The sequence below is a fragment of the Esox lucius genome, chromosome 19 (genome assembly GCF_011004845.1).
Source record: "Esox lucius isolate fEsoLuc1 chromosome 19, fEsoLuc1.pri, whole genome shotgun sequence".
Lineage (NCBI taxonomy): Eukaryota > Metazoa > Chordata > Actinopteri > Esociformes > Esocidae > Esox > Esox lucius.
Window position 1 is genome coordinate 4,271,739 of NC_047587.1, and position 12,577 is coordinate 4,284,315.

At 45.6% G+C, this 12,577-nt stretch overlaps 1 protein-coding gene across 1 annotated transcript in view; it reads left to right on the forward strand.

Moving 5' to 3' along the window:
- LOC105018192 (growth arrest-specific protein 2) overlaps nucleotides 1-12,577 on the forward strand; it is a 40,365-nt gene that overhangs the window by 21,956 nt on the left and 5,832 nt on the right. The window contains exons 4-8 of the mRNA XM_034288061.1: nucleotides 6,486-6,627; nucleotides 8,531-8,594; nucleotides 10,407-10,589; nucleotides 10,881-10,941; nucleotides 11,133-11,240. Of these exons, the coding sequence (XP_034143952.1) occupies nucleotides 6,486-6,627; nucleotides 8,531-8,594; nucleotides 10,407-10,589; nucleotides 10,881-10,941; nucleotides 11,133-11,240 (558 nt within the window). The remainder of the gene's footprint in view (nucleotides 1-6,485; nucleotides 6,628-8,530; nucleotides 8,595-10,406; nucleotides 10,590-10,880; nucleotides 10,942-11,132; nucleotides 11,241-12,577) is intronic.

Consider the following 12,577-nt stretch of genomic DNA (forward strand, 5'->3'; position numbering starts at 1 on the left):
TCTTCAACAAATACATTTGTTTATTGGATGAAAATGATCCTGTTAAATCCATGGTGTAGGCTTTCATGAGGTAGCCTTACCATAAGAAGCTGAGATGGCCACGCTAGCATCAGCCTCATGGCTTCTCATTAGCGAATGTATAAAGAAATAAGAAAAAATATAGCCTCTGCTGATTGGATGATTAAGTTCTCCAGTGTTCTAATCCAGAACAGTTGAATCACTAATAAAACATTGGTATCCCCTCCAGTATTTTGGTTCTCAGGGCAAAAGTATCTTTTCGGATATTCTAGCAAGGCTGTTATTGCATGGACTTTGGCATATCATGTCACGGCTGTAGATGTTGGTACAAGCTTTCCCCATACTACGGCCTCACATCTGAATAGAGCCCACATGCGGTTTCAGTGAATAAGGACGCACGGGAAGGTACAGTGTAACTTGTAAAACTGTACATGCAGGCAACGTATGGCTTGTGAAAATGCTGACCGTGCTATTTTATACGACTAGTCTAACGAGAGATACGGGTTGTTAACTTTGATGAAACCGAGGACGGGAAATACACTGTGCACACAAAAAAAACGTTTACGCTGTAAATTAATGAGAATATTTCGCTTTTTTTGGCCCAAGCCCGACTCTAAAGTAGCCCGGTAAAGTAATATACCTGTCACTGTGCTGTCCAACTCTGGTGCCTTAAGGAGTAGACCCTTTCAGTTCACAGAGTTCCCTACTAGGCTGTTTGATGATTAACAACATACTATTTATACACGTTTTATATAGAACACATATACATTTAATATATACAACAAACTGTTCCGATCACCTCAGATTGGTTTGTGTTTTAGAACACATATACATTTAATATATACAACAAACTGTTCCGATCACCTCAGACTGGTTTGTGTCTTAGAACACATATACATTTAATATATACAACAAACTGTTCCGATCACCTCAGACTGGTTTGTGTCTTAGAACACATATACATTTAATATATACAACAAACAGTTCTAATCACCTCAGATTGATTTGTGTTTTAGTTCTACACTGGCAGGGGTTGTTCACAGTAGTCACAAAGACCTACTTTAGCTTGACTTACAGATTTAATTGCTCATTACAAAGCACACACTGAGACAAAGCACAGGGAGTGAAGAGGTGACGGAGACCGTGTCAGAATCTCGGAAAGCATTTCTGCGTTATTACCGTACTTGGATGTGAGTTTTTAGGGCTTGTGGCTTCTACATGAAACGACGTGGCCATTAATAAGAAAAACTCATGGTTGAAATATAAGGTAATCAGTTGCGTTGCTTTCAGAGCTTAAGGGCAATAGCTGTTGAGTTATACTACTGGGCAGGAGAGTTGCTTATTATAATCATTTCACTGAGGATACAATAGAGAGGGGAAATGGGCTCTGTTGTTTTCCTCTCCTTGCTCCTCAAGTTCGTTCAGTTGAAGTTCCTCTGTGTTTTCACTAAGGCATTACAGGGTGGGAGGGAGACAGAGAGAGAGAGAGAGAGAGATGAAGTTTGGAATTGGGTTTAAATTATATTTTAAAACATTTATAACCATTTAGCTGTCCTTAATTGAGCAGTGCAACGGAACCAGTGGAATACAATGGAACCAATAGAAATACAATAGAACCAACATAATAGAACAGGACCAATAGAATATAATACAATCAATAGAATAGAATGGAACCAATAGAAAAATAAAGCGCTGAAAAGTGAACCCTGGCCACCTGGCATTCTGGGTAGACGAAAGCAAACAGTCAATGTTTGTGACTGATGTGAAATAGTCCTGAATACCAGGACCAAGTCTGCTGACCGCTCTGCTGGTGTGAGGAAAGCAGCTTTCACCAAGGAGGTGTGGAAATACTTGAGGTCAATGGCAATGGGGAGGGCTCTGCTGAATATAGAGGAGTATATTGATCCAGGGGAGAGTGGGGGGAGAGGGAGAGGTGAAGAAAGTGGCAGATAAAGAGAGTGAGAGAGGGGTTAAAGAGAGAGAAAAGAGAGAGAGGGTGGGAGGGAAGGAGGGAGGGTCAGAGACAGGAATGAGAGAGGGAGAGAGTGAGAAACGTGATAAAACGTGAAGGGAGAGTGAGCCTTCATCTCTAAGCTCGATAGATCTATATCTCAATGGACTTGAAAGGTCCAGCCAGCCAGTCAGCTACTACACATGATTGATTATTTTTCCTGTTTCTATTTCTTCCAGTCATGTTCGTTAATTATGAGTAGTCGTGACAGATTAGATTAGGCTTTATGCTATAAAATTTAAATAACACCGTAGATCCTGAAGTTACTTTTAAATCATTCATTTTTAAAAAGGCCCCAGTCGCCCACAATTAGAGATACATTGAGATACATTACCATACATTACCCCAGCAGGGATAGAAGGCTGTGGTAGGTGGACTAACAGCATCACTGTACCTCCCCAGGCTAGTAGATTGTAGTCTGTATCTGTCTGGATCTGATAGGACAACAGGAAGGGATGCGGTGTGCACACCTCTTAAAGCAATGATTATGAATTTTTTGGTCACCATATCTAATTCCCCTGGACTTGAGTCTAGTCTAATTCCCCTGGACTGGAGTCTAGTCTATTGCTGGACCCTCAATCAAAGGTGTGTTGATTTTTCCTGGCCTAGGATCGAATTTACAACCTCACCGACCAGTTGATCTTGGATGTCCACATAGGGACTCATTCCAACCTAGTGGTTTTCTAGTTGAAAGATATGTGGGCATAACCTTTATCCAAAGAATGCAAGATATTGCAGAGCAAGCAGAGACTCCCTTCCAGAGAGAAGCCAGTTAGAAAAGTCTGGAGAGAAAGGGAAAAGGAAAGAAAGAAAAATCCCCACAAAAGAAAGAAAAGACTACATTTTTCCACCATGACCTCATTGCACCTCTCTTTGTCTGCATCACAAATGGACCCCTATTCCAAATATACCGCACTGCTTATTCAAGGTACCGCCCTACCTATTATATATAATGAAGAGCCTATTCCACATACTGCCCTACCTATTCTATATAATGAAGAGCCTATTCCACATACTGCCCTACCTATTCTACATTATGAACTGCTTATTCCACATACTGCCCTACCTATTCTATATAATGAAGAGCCTATTCCACATACTGCCCTACCTATTCTATATAATGAACTGCTTATTCCAGGTACCGCCCTACCTATTCTATATAATGAACTGCTTATTCCACATACCGCCCTACCTATTCTATATAATGAAGTGCCTATTCCACATACTGCCCTACCTATTCTACATAATGAACTGCTTATTCCACATACTGCCCTACCTATTCTATATAATGAACTGCTTATTCCAGATACCGCCCTACCTATTCTACATAATGAACTGCTTATTCCACATACTGCCCTACCTATTCTATATAATGAACTGCTTATTCCAGATACCGCCCTACCTATTCTATATAATGAAGTGCCTATTCCACATACTGCCCTACTTATTCTATATAATGAAGAGCCTATTCCACATACTGCCCTACCTATTCTACATAATGAACTGCTTATTCCACATACTGCCCTACCTATTTTATATAATGAACTGCTTATTCCAGATACTGCCCTACCTATTCTATATAATGCATTGCTAATTCCATATAATGTAGTAGAATGATAATGTTTAACATATTGAACACCAAATAGGTCTGTATTCTAAATGTATTCACAAGCGTATTCCATCGTTATCTAAAGTAAGTACTGATAAAGGAGTACTGCAAGAAAACAGCATGAGTCATGGCCAGAATAACTTCTGAATGGTCTTATAATTCAAATAGCTTTACTTGACATTGTAGATAAAATGTTAAACAAGAAAGGGAATGGACAGTTATCCAGTCTTGCTTTTATAATCAGGTGGTAACTGAATTCAACCTGAGTATCAACTATCAGATATTCAACCTATGATTGTGATGTGAAACGTCCCTGCTTATTCCATATTACTCCCTGCTTATTCCGTATTATGGACTGCTTATTCCATATAACTTCCTGCTTATTACATATAACTCCCTGCTTATTCCATATACCTCCCTGCTTATTCCATACAACTCCCTGCTTATTCCATATAACTCCCTGCTTATTCCATAAGACACCCTGCTTATTCCATATAACTCCCTGCTTATTCCATATAACTCCCTGCTTATTCCATATAACTCCCTGCCTATTCCATATACCTCCCTGCTTATTCCATATAACTCTCTGCTTATTCCATATAACTCCCTGCTTATTCCATAAGACACCCTGCTTATTCCATATAACTCCCTGCTTATTCCATATAACTCCCTGCTTATTCCATTTAACTCCCTGCTTATTCCATATAACTCCCTGATTATTCCATATAACTCCCTGCTTATTTCATATAACTCCCTGCTTTCTCTATACAACACACGGTATATTTAATAAAAATCTGCTGCGTATTCTGTATATTGCAACAAAAGGGTTTCCCTTGGTTTGATTAAAACAGGAAAACTCAGTAAAGCACAAATGTACTAATTGAAAACATTGTCAAATAGTCTCTGAACCCAGCTTTGGAGGGAAAGCTATGGCCTGTGCTGACCCTACACTGTCATCTGATCCCCAAATCACACCAGAACAGACCTGGTGGAGTAGCATGCTAGCTCTCCACCACTCTGCCCCTCCACCCCTCCCTTTCTCGGGCTCAACCCATCTAGCGTATTGATCTGTAAAGGGAAAAGCTCCTTGATCCAGAGCTGAAACCAGAGCTCCTCGACAGATGGAGAAGAAATCTGCGGTTAGGCGTCAGTGGGGGTAGTAGGTTGTAGTGTTCTAATCGGAACCCAGCAGACTGGGGGTTGGGGAACCCAGCAGACTGGGGGTTGGGGAACCCGGATTCCATCTGAGACTGAGTTAACAAGAAATGTTTTTTTTTTTCTCTCTGAAGGTAATAATGAAGCTCCTCTGGGGCCTGAAGTTGGATTGTTGCGTCATGTAGTTATGTGGTCACTGTCTGAAAATCTTTACCCCTTTGTCCTTTATTAGGCCATTACCCAGTATCCTTTGCATTCTCACACCTTGTGAATACAGACGTGCATATACATTTGCATTTTATACGTATGTAGCAGATGCTTTTATCCACAGTGACTAACATTTAGTGTGTTCATCTTAACATACAGAATGGATACTTTACTGTGCATTTAATGCAGAACAGAAACATTATTTGGCCTGGAAATAGAAGTGGGGTTGGGAGGAGGAGCTTCTTCCCAGGATGATGTTTAAGCAACTCCTCCCAATCTTCCTCACCGGCCAATCAAATTAAAATAACATACACAACACTAACTTAAGCTAAGCTGCTTTTACTGTTGGTTCTCAAGGGACAGCAGTCAGACAGAAGTTAGCCTAGTGGCTTGATTGACTACTGACCTGACTAGGCTACAAATCTGTCACCAAACACAGGGGTTAACTCTAATTGTTCAATTAAGTTGCTTTGTATCTGCTAAATGACTTATATAGAAAGATTATATTTTATATGCATATAAACTGAATATTGGCGGCCTATTTTAAGGTTATGGTCAGGATTTGGGTTAGGATTTTCCTTTCCAGAATGCGCCTGTGCATTTCATATTTGAATTTGATTGCCTTGTGCGGAGGAGGAGCAGGAACTTTTTAAACCCAGGCTGCTGGGAGAGCAATAAAGTCTCTGATACACATATGAGTAGATGTACAGGGTTAGTTGAGAGTCAGTCCCCCATGGTCCCTTGTAGATCAGTGTGAGAAATGTGGACATACATACACTCTGTATCCAGGAATTTGCCCTGGATAAGAAAGCAATGTAACAATGTAAAACTGTTGCATCTTGTTGCTCATCTTCACACTCCACAGTCTGGAGCAAAACCCATGGCCACATGTGCCGCTACTGTACTTACAACGACAAAGACTTGAATGTTGCCCATCTCAACATCTGCGGATATGGTCAACGCAACGGCATTATGCTGAGTGTACTGTTACTGTTTGCATGCTGAGTGTACTGTTACTGTTTGCATGCTGAGTGTACGGTTAAAACGCTACTGGCGCAAGCAACAAATGTCCAACAGCTGTCATGTCTACAGCTCAACAAAAATATTTTTGAAATTGGTACCTAAAATAAAATGGCTGCTATTGGTCAATAAACAGTTTACATAGCCATGGTCTGAAACATTAATGCATACAGAAATCAGACAAGGATAGTCGTTGTGTGAGAAAATTTGGTACACATGTTGAGACTGCTTTAATGACTCAGCATATTCAAGAACATTCTTGTTGATTACTCAGTGGCGTTATCACAGCATGCTGATTTGACTGGATCTGTCTGACTGGCAAACATGCTCTAGGAAAAACCGACATTGTAGTTGATGTTCATTTTCCAGGGTTGAAATATAAGGAATAGAGCGAGTGTCTCCATTCAAGTCAATGACGCCCAATTCCCTTGAGGTAATCTTTCCCTCCAATGTCTCCCCCCATAGGTCATACCTTCCGGAAAGATCCCGTGTCGTGCCAGCGCGCCTTCCGGGTCCTTCTTCGCCAGGGACAACACGGCGAACTTCCTGACCTGGTGTCGTCGGGTGGGGGTTGGGGAGACCTGCCTGTTTGAGTCTGAGGGACTGGGTGAGTACGACTGCATGGCCCTTTGCATTGGTGCTCCTTATTTATCAGTTAAAACCACAACACGACAAAATGTACCTACGGATAGAGTACACCCAATCACATTTAACGTTTGACGTTTGTGTCTGTGGGATGGAAACCTCCACATCATTCGAAATTTCACAAAAACAAATACATTAGTTCAAACAAGATGTACTTACTTAATGAAAAAAAATTACTTCTCAGCTTGAATAAATATAGCCAAATAATAATTAACCAGAAAGATAGTTGAAGATTGAGGATGTGACCGTAAAATCAACTAAATATGGTCTTGTCTGGAACTACTTAAAGCTGAAAGCATTCTAGAGAGGCGAATAGATCCAGATCGACTTTGATAGACCCAGACTACCATCAATGACTGGTGAGCTGATTGTAGGAGGCAAAGAGGGCCATACAAAAGCATCTCTCCCATCACCGAATCTGAGTGACCTGATTACACTGGTTGGCAACTGGAGCAATAATAATAATAATACATAAATAATAATAATACCACTTATATAACCCTTTTCTGGGACCCAAAGACACTTCACATCAGGTACAAAATAAACAATGCACCTGCAGAAAGAGTACACCCGATCACATGATCAGGTTTCAGTTTAGTTGAGAGTAGGATCTGGAGTAGGCTTCCTGGAATAGGATCCCTGGAATTGCTCATTGTAATATCTCTATTGAGAAGGACTGAGAAGGACAGAGAAGCCCTACAGAGTGGCTCTCGCTGGAGTAACTTCCTAGAGTAGCTCTATGGAGTAGCTCTCAGGAGTACCTCGTTGGAGAAGCTCTTTGGAGAAACAATTATGGCGACCCTGGAGCATTTAGGGTTGACTGTCTTGCACGGGAGAGACCTTTCTTAATGTCGGCTCTGGGATTTGATCCAGCCTGGTGCTCTAACCGCTGGGCATCTTGGTTTAGAAGATGCCGTGAGTTTTTTTAAACAGTCGTGGAACGTCCAGAATGTCCCAGGACACGTGGTCTGCTAAGTGCAAGCGGAGATAACGGCAACTTGCTGTGTCGAGAAAGTAGGCCAGCGTTGTGTACATGTTTCACTCGGTTTTGTGTGGCCGTCTCCCATGCTATCGCGGCGCTCACCTCATGTAGTCAGGTGTCCCAAACTGCACCCTATTCTATACGTAGTGCACTGTATTTGGCATGAGACGCATGGGCCCTGGTTGAAAGTAGAGCACTACAGAGACCCACCGGGTAGGTTGGCTTCAACCCGATCCAGCTGGCGCGGGGGAACGTTCTCCTGATGACGGATAACTTGCCGATAGAATGCGGGTCGTTGGAGCCAGGCGACGATGCAGTCGGCACAACCACTATGTTACAGCAAGTGTGGGCTACTGCCACTGGCTAACTGTGCTCTTCCCTCTCTCTCCCTGTCATTTGCCCTGTAACGGATGGAGTAGCACGTCAACAGGTAACGACGATGGGTTCGGGGAGCAGTCATGATGCATGGTGTGCTGTGTCACGTCGCGCCCATTACTCATCCACCGTCACCACTGTGTTTTAGGGAAAGCTCATTCAAACTCCGACGTGTGTGAGGTTTTCTGCTCCATCTTCAAATGTATTTAACTAAGACCACATTAGGCCTGCGTGAATTGCGGGTGGAGGCTGGTACACTCCTGTCCACATTTTTTTTAAGAATTGCTAATAGAATTAAACATATTCAGTCATTTTCAACTCACGCTTCCAACACGCCGATATCAATAACTCAGTCAGCACCTATCCCAGGCAACGCTGCTCATTTCCCCGCACCATCGCCGGCATGTATGTAGGAGTGTTGTACCACTTTCCCATGTCACTTTAACGCAGTTTCAGTGTGAAAATAATCAATCACCGCTGACTGCTTCATGTCTGTTCCTTTCCTTAGTTCTTCACAAACAGCCCAGGGAAGTCTGTCTCTGTCTCCTGCAGCTGGGAAGGATAGCATCTCGGTGAGGCAGAATGCGTTACGGATTTTCCCCCTTTCCCTTTTTTATTCAATTATTTCTTTTAAAACCCTTCTGTTCTAATTGAATTTGTATGTGCAATATATTTTGCATGCATGTGTATTTGTGAGTAGGCTCCACGTTGAATTATCCTTTGATTACATCCTCTCAGAAGCAATTATTCTCAGTCTGTACACAAGCAAAATATTTAAATAAACATTCTGAAAGATTGTGGCGGCGGACGTATTGTAAGGTTATTGGATAAGACAGTGGGAGAGAGGGAAGAGAGACGGAGAGAGGGAAGAGAGACGGAGAGAGGGAAGAGAGATGAAGAGAGGGAAGAGAGACGGAGAGAGGGAAGAGAGACGGAGAGAGAGAGAGACGGAGAGAGGGAAGAGAGATGGAGAATGTGTGGAAACAAACAAACCAGTTTTAAAGATTGTGCTACCGCTACCATACCAGCCTTGAACCTTACCATGCAGACCAGTAGATCAGCCTAGACCGCTACCATGCAGACCACTAGATCAGCCTAGACCGCTACCATGCAGACCACTAGATCAGCCTAGACCGCTACCATGCAGACCAGTAGATCAGCCTAGACCGCTACCATGCAGACCACTAGATCAGCCTAGAGCCTTACAATGCAGACCACTAGACCAGCCTAGACTGCCACCCTGCAGACCACTAGACCAGTAGACCAGTAAACCCACCTAGACCACTACCATGCAGACCAATAGACCAGTCTAGACCACTACCACGCAGACCAGTAGACCACTAAACCCGCCTAGACCACTACCATGCAGACCAGTAGACCAGCCGAGAACTTTACCATGCAGACCGGAAGACTACTAGACCAGCCTAGACCACTAGACCAGCCTAGACCACTACCATGCAGACCAATAGACCATACTAGAGCCATACCATGCAGACCACTTGACCAGCCTAGACTGCTTCCATGTAGACCAGTAGACCACAGCTATTCAGAACAATTGACCACTAGACCAGCCTAGACCACTACCATGCAGACCACTGGACCAGCCTAGACTGCTACCCTGTAGACCTCTAGATCAGTAGACCGCTAGACCACTGCCATGCAGAACAATAGACCACTAGACCAGCCTAAACCACTACTGTGTAGACAACTAGACCAGCCTAGACCATTACCATGCAGACCACTAGACCAGCTTAGACCACTACCATTCAGACCACTTGACCAGCCTAGACCACTACCATGCAGACCACTAGACCACTGCCATGCAGAACAATAAACCACTAGACCAGCCTAGACCACTACCATGTAGACCACTAGACCGGTAGACCACTAGACCAGCCTAGACCACTACCATGCAGATCACTAGACCAGCCTTAACTGCTACTATGCAGACCACTATACCAGTAGACCACTAGACCAGCCTTAACTGCTACCCTGCAGACCACTACACCAGCCTAGATCACTGCCATGCAGACCAGTAGACCAGCCTAGACCACAGCCATGCAGACCAGTAGACCAGCCTAGACAGCTACCATGCAGACCACTAGACTGGTAGTCCACTAGACCAGCCTAGACCACTACCATGCAGACCACTAGACCAGCTTTAACTGCTACCATGCAGACCACTACACCAGCCTAGACCACAGCCGTGCAGACCAGTAGACCAGCCTAGATCACTGCCATGCAGACCAGTAGACCAGCTTTAACTGCTACCATGCAGACCACTACACCAGCCTAGACCACAGCCGTGCAGACCAGTAGACCAGCCTAGACCACAGCCGTGCAGACCTTTATGTAAACTTTGATGCTATTGTCTCTGTCTTCAGGCACAATGTGGAGCCCCCAGGGCTTATCAAGCTGGAGAAGGAGATCGAGCAGGAGGAAAGAACACCTGAACCTCCACCCTCCCCGGTCTCTCCATCCCCACCCCCCCCTCCATCTCACTGTCATTCCACCCCTCCACCCCCCACTCCCACCCCCCCTCCATCCCACTCTCCGTCCCCCCCTCCATCCAACTCTACATCTCCCCCTCCGTCCCCCCCTCCATCCAACTCTACATCTCCCCCTCCGTCCCCCCCTCCATCCAACTCTACATCTCCCCCTCCGTCCCCCCCTCCATCCAACTCTACATCTCCCCCTCCGTCCCCCCCTCCATCCCACTCTACATCTCCCCCTCCGTCCCCCCCTCCATCCCACTCTCCGTCCCCCCCTCCATTCCACTCTCCGTCCCCCCCTCCATCGGCCTCTCCAACCCCTCAAACTCCAACTTCTCCATCTACATCTCCAACATCCCCATCCACCACCACTACAAAATGTCTGTCTTCTGGTAAAAAGAGCACAGGGAAGCTGCTGGATGATGCTGTGAGTGAGGTTGCAAAGTTGCAGAGAGATTCTATTCTGAGTTATTTGGGGAGATTTAAGACACAGATACATCATCCTGTTAATCTAATTGAATGTGTGTGTGTGTGTGTGCGTGCGTGCATGTGTGTGTGTGCGTGCTTGCATGCGTGTGTGTGTGCGCGCGTGTGTGTGTGCGCGTGTGTGTGTTTCAGGTGAAGCACATCTCTGAGGACCCTCCCTGTAAGTGCCCCAACAAGTTTTGTGTGGAGAGACAGTCACAGGGCCGTTACCGTGTTGGAGAGAAGATGTTATTTATCAGGGTACAACACACACACACACACACACTCACACACTCACACACACCTTATGATGTCTTACACAATGACCTTATTTTTGTTTGTTTCAAAATGGAATTATTGAGACTGTGTGAAATGAGAGCTGACCAGGGGATCAACCTCTGACAGATTACATTATTTACTTGTTGCACACAGTTCAGCTGTAGGCACCATCCACACAGCCAGGCACCATCCACACAGCCAATTACCATCCATACAGCCAGACACCATCCACACAGCCAGGCACCATCCGCATAGCCAGGCACCATCCACACAGCCAGACACCATCCACACAGCCAGGCACCATCCACACAGCCAATTACCATCCATACAGCCAGACACCATCCACACAGCCAGGCACCATCCGCATAGCCAGACACCATCCACACAGCCAGGCACCATCCGCATAGCCAGGCACCATCCACACAGCCAGACACCATCCACACAGCCAGACACCATCCACACAGCCAAGCACCATCCACACAGCCAGGCACCATCCACACAGCCAGACACCATCCACACAGCCAGGCACCATCCATACAGCCAGACACCATCCACACAGCCAGACACCATCCACACAGCCAGGCACCATCCACACAGCCAATTACCATCCACACAGCCAGACACCATCCACACAGCCAGGCACCATCCACACAGCCAATTACCATCCATACAGCCAGGCACCATCCACACAGCCAGACACCATCCACACAGCCAGGCACCATCCACACAGTCAGGCACCATCCATACAGCCAGACACCATCCACACAGCCAGGCACCATCCACACAGTCAGGCACCATCCACACAGCCAAGCACCATCCACACAGCCAAGCACCATCCACACAGCCAGACACCATCCACACAGCCAGGCACCATCCATACAGCCAGACACCATCCACACAGCCAGACACCATCCACACAGCCAGACACCATCCACACAGCCAGGCACCATCCACACAGCCAGGCACCATCCACACAGCCAGGCACCATCCACACAGCCAGGCACCATCCACACAGCCAATTACCATCCACACAGCCAGACACCATCCACACAGCCAATTACCATCCACACAGCCAGGCACCATCCACACAGCCAAGCACCATCCACACAGCCAAGCACCATCCACACAGCCAGGCACCATCCACACAGCCAGGCACCATCCACACAGCCAGACACCATCCACACAGCCAGGCACCATCCACACAGCCAGGCACCATCCACACAGTCAGGCACCATCCACACAGCCAAGCACCATCCACACAGCCAGACACCATCCACACAGCCAGGCACCATCCATACAGCCAGACACCATCCACACAG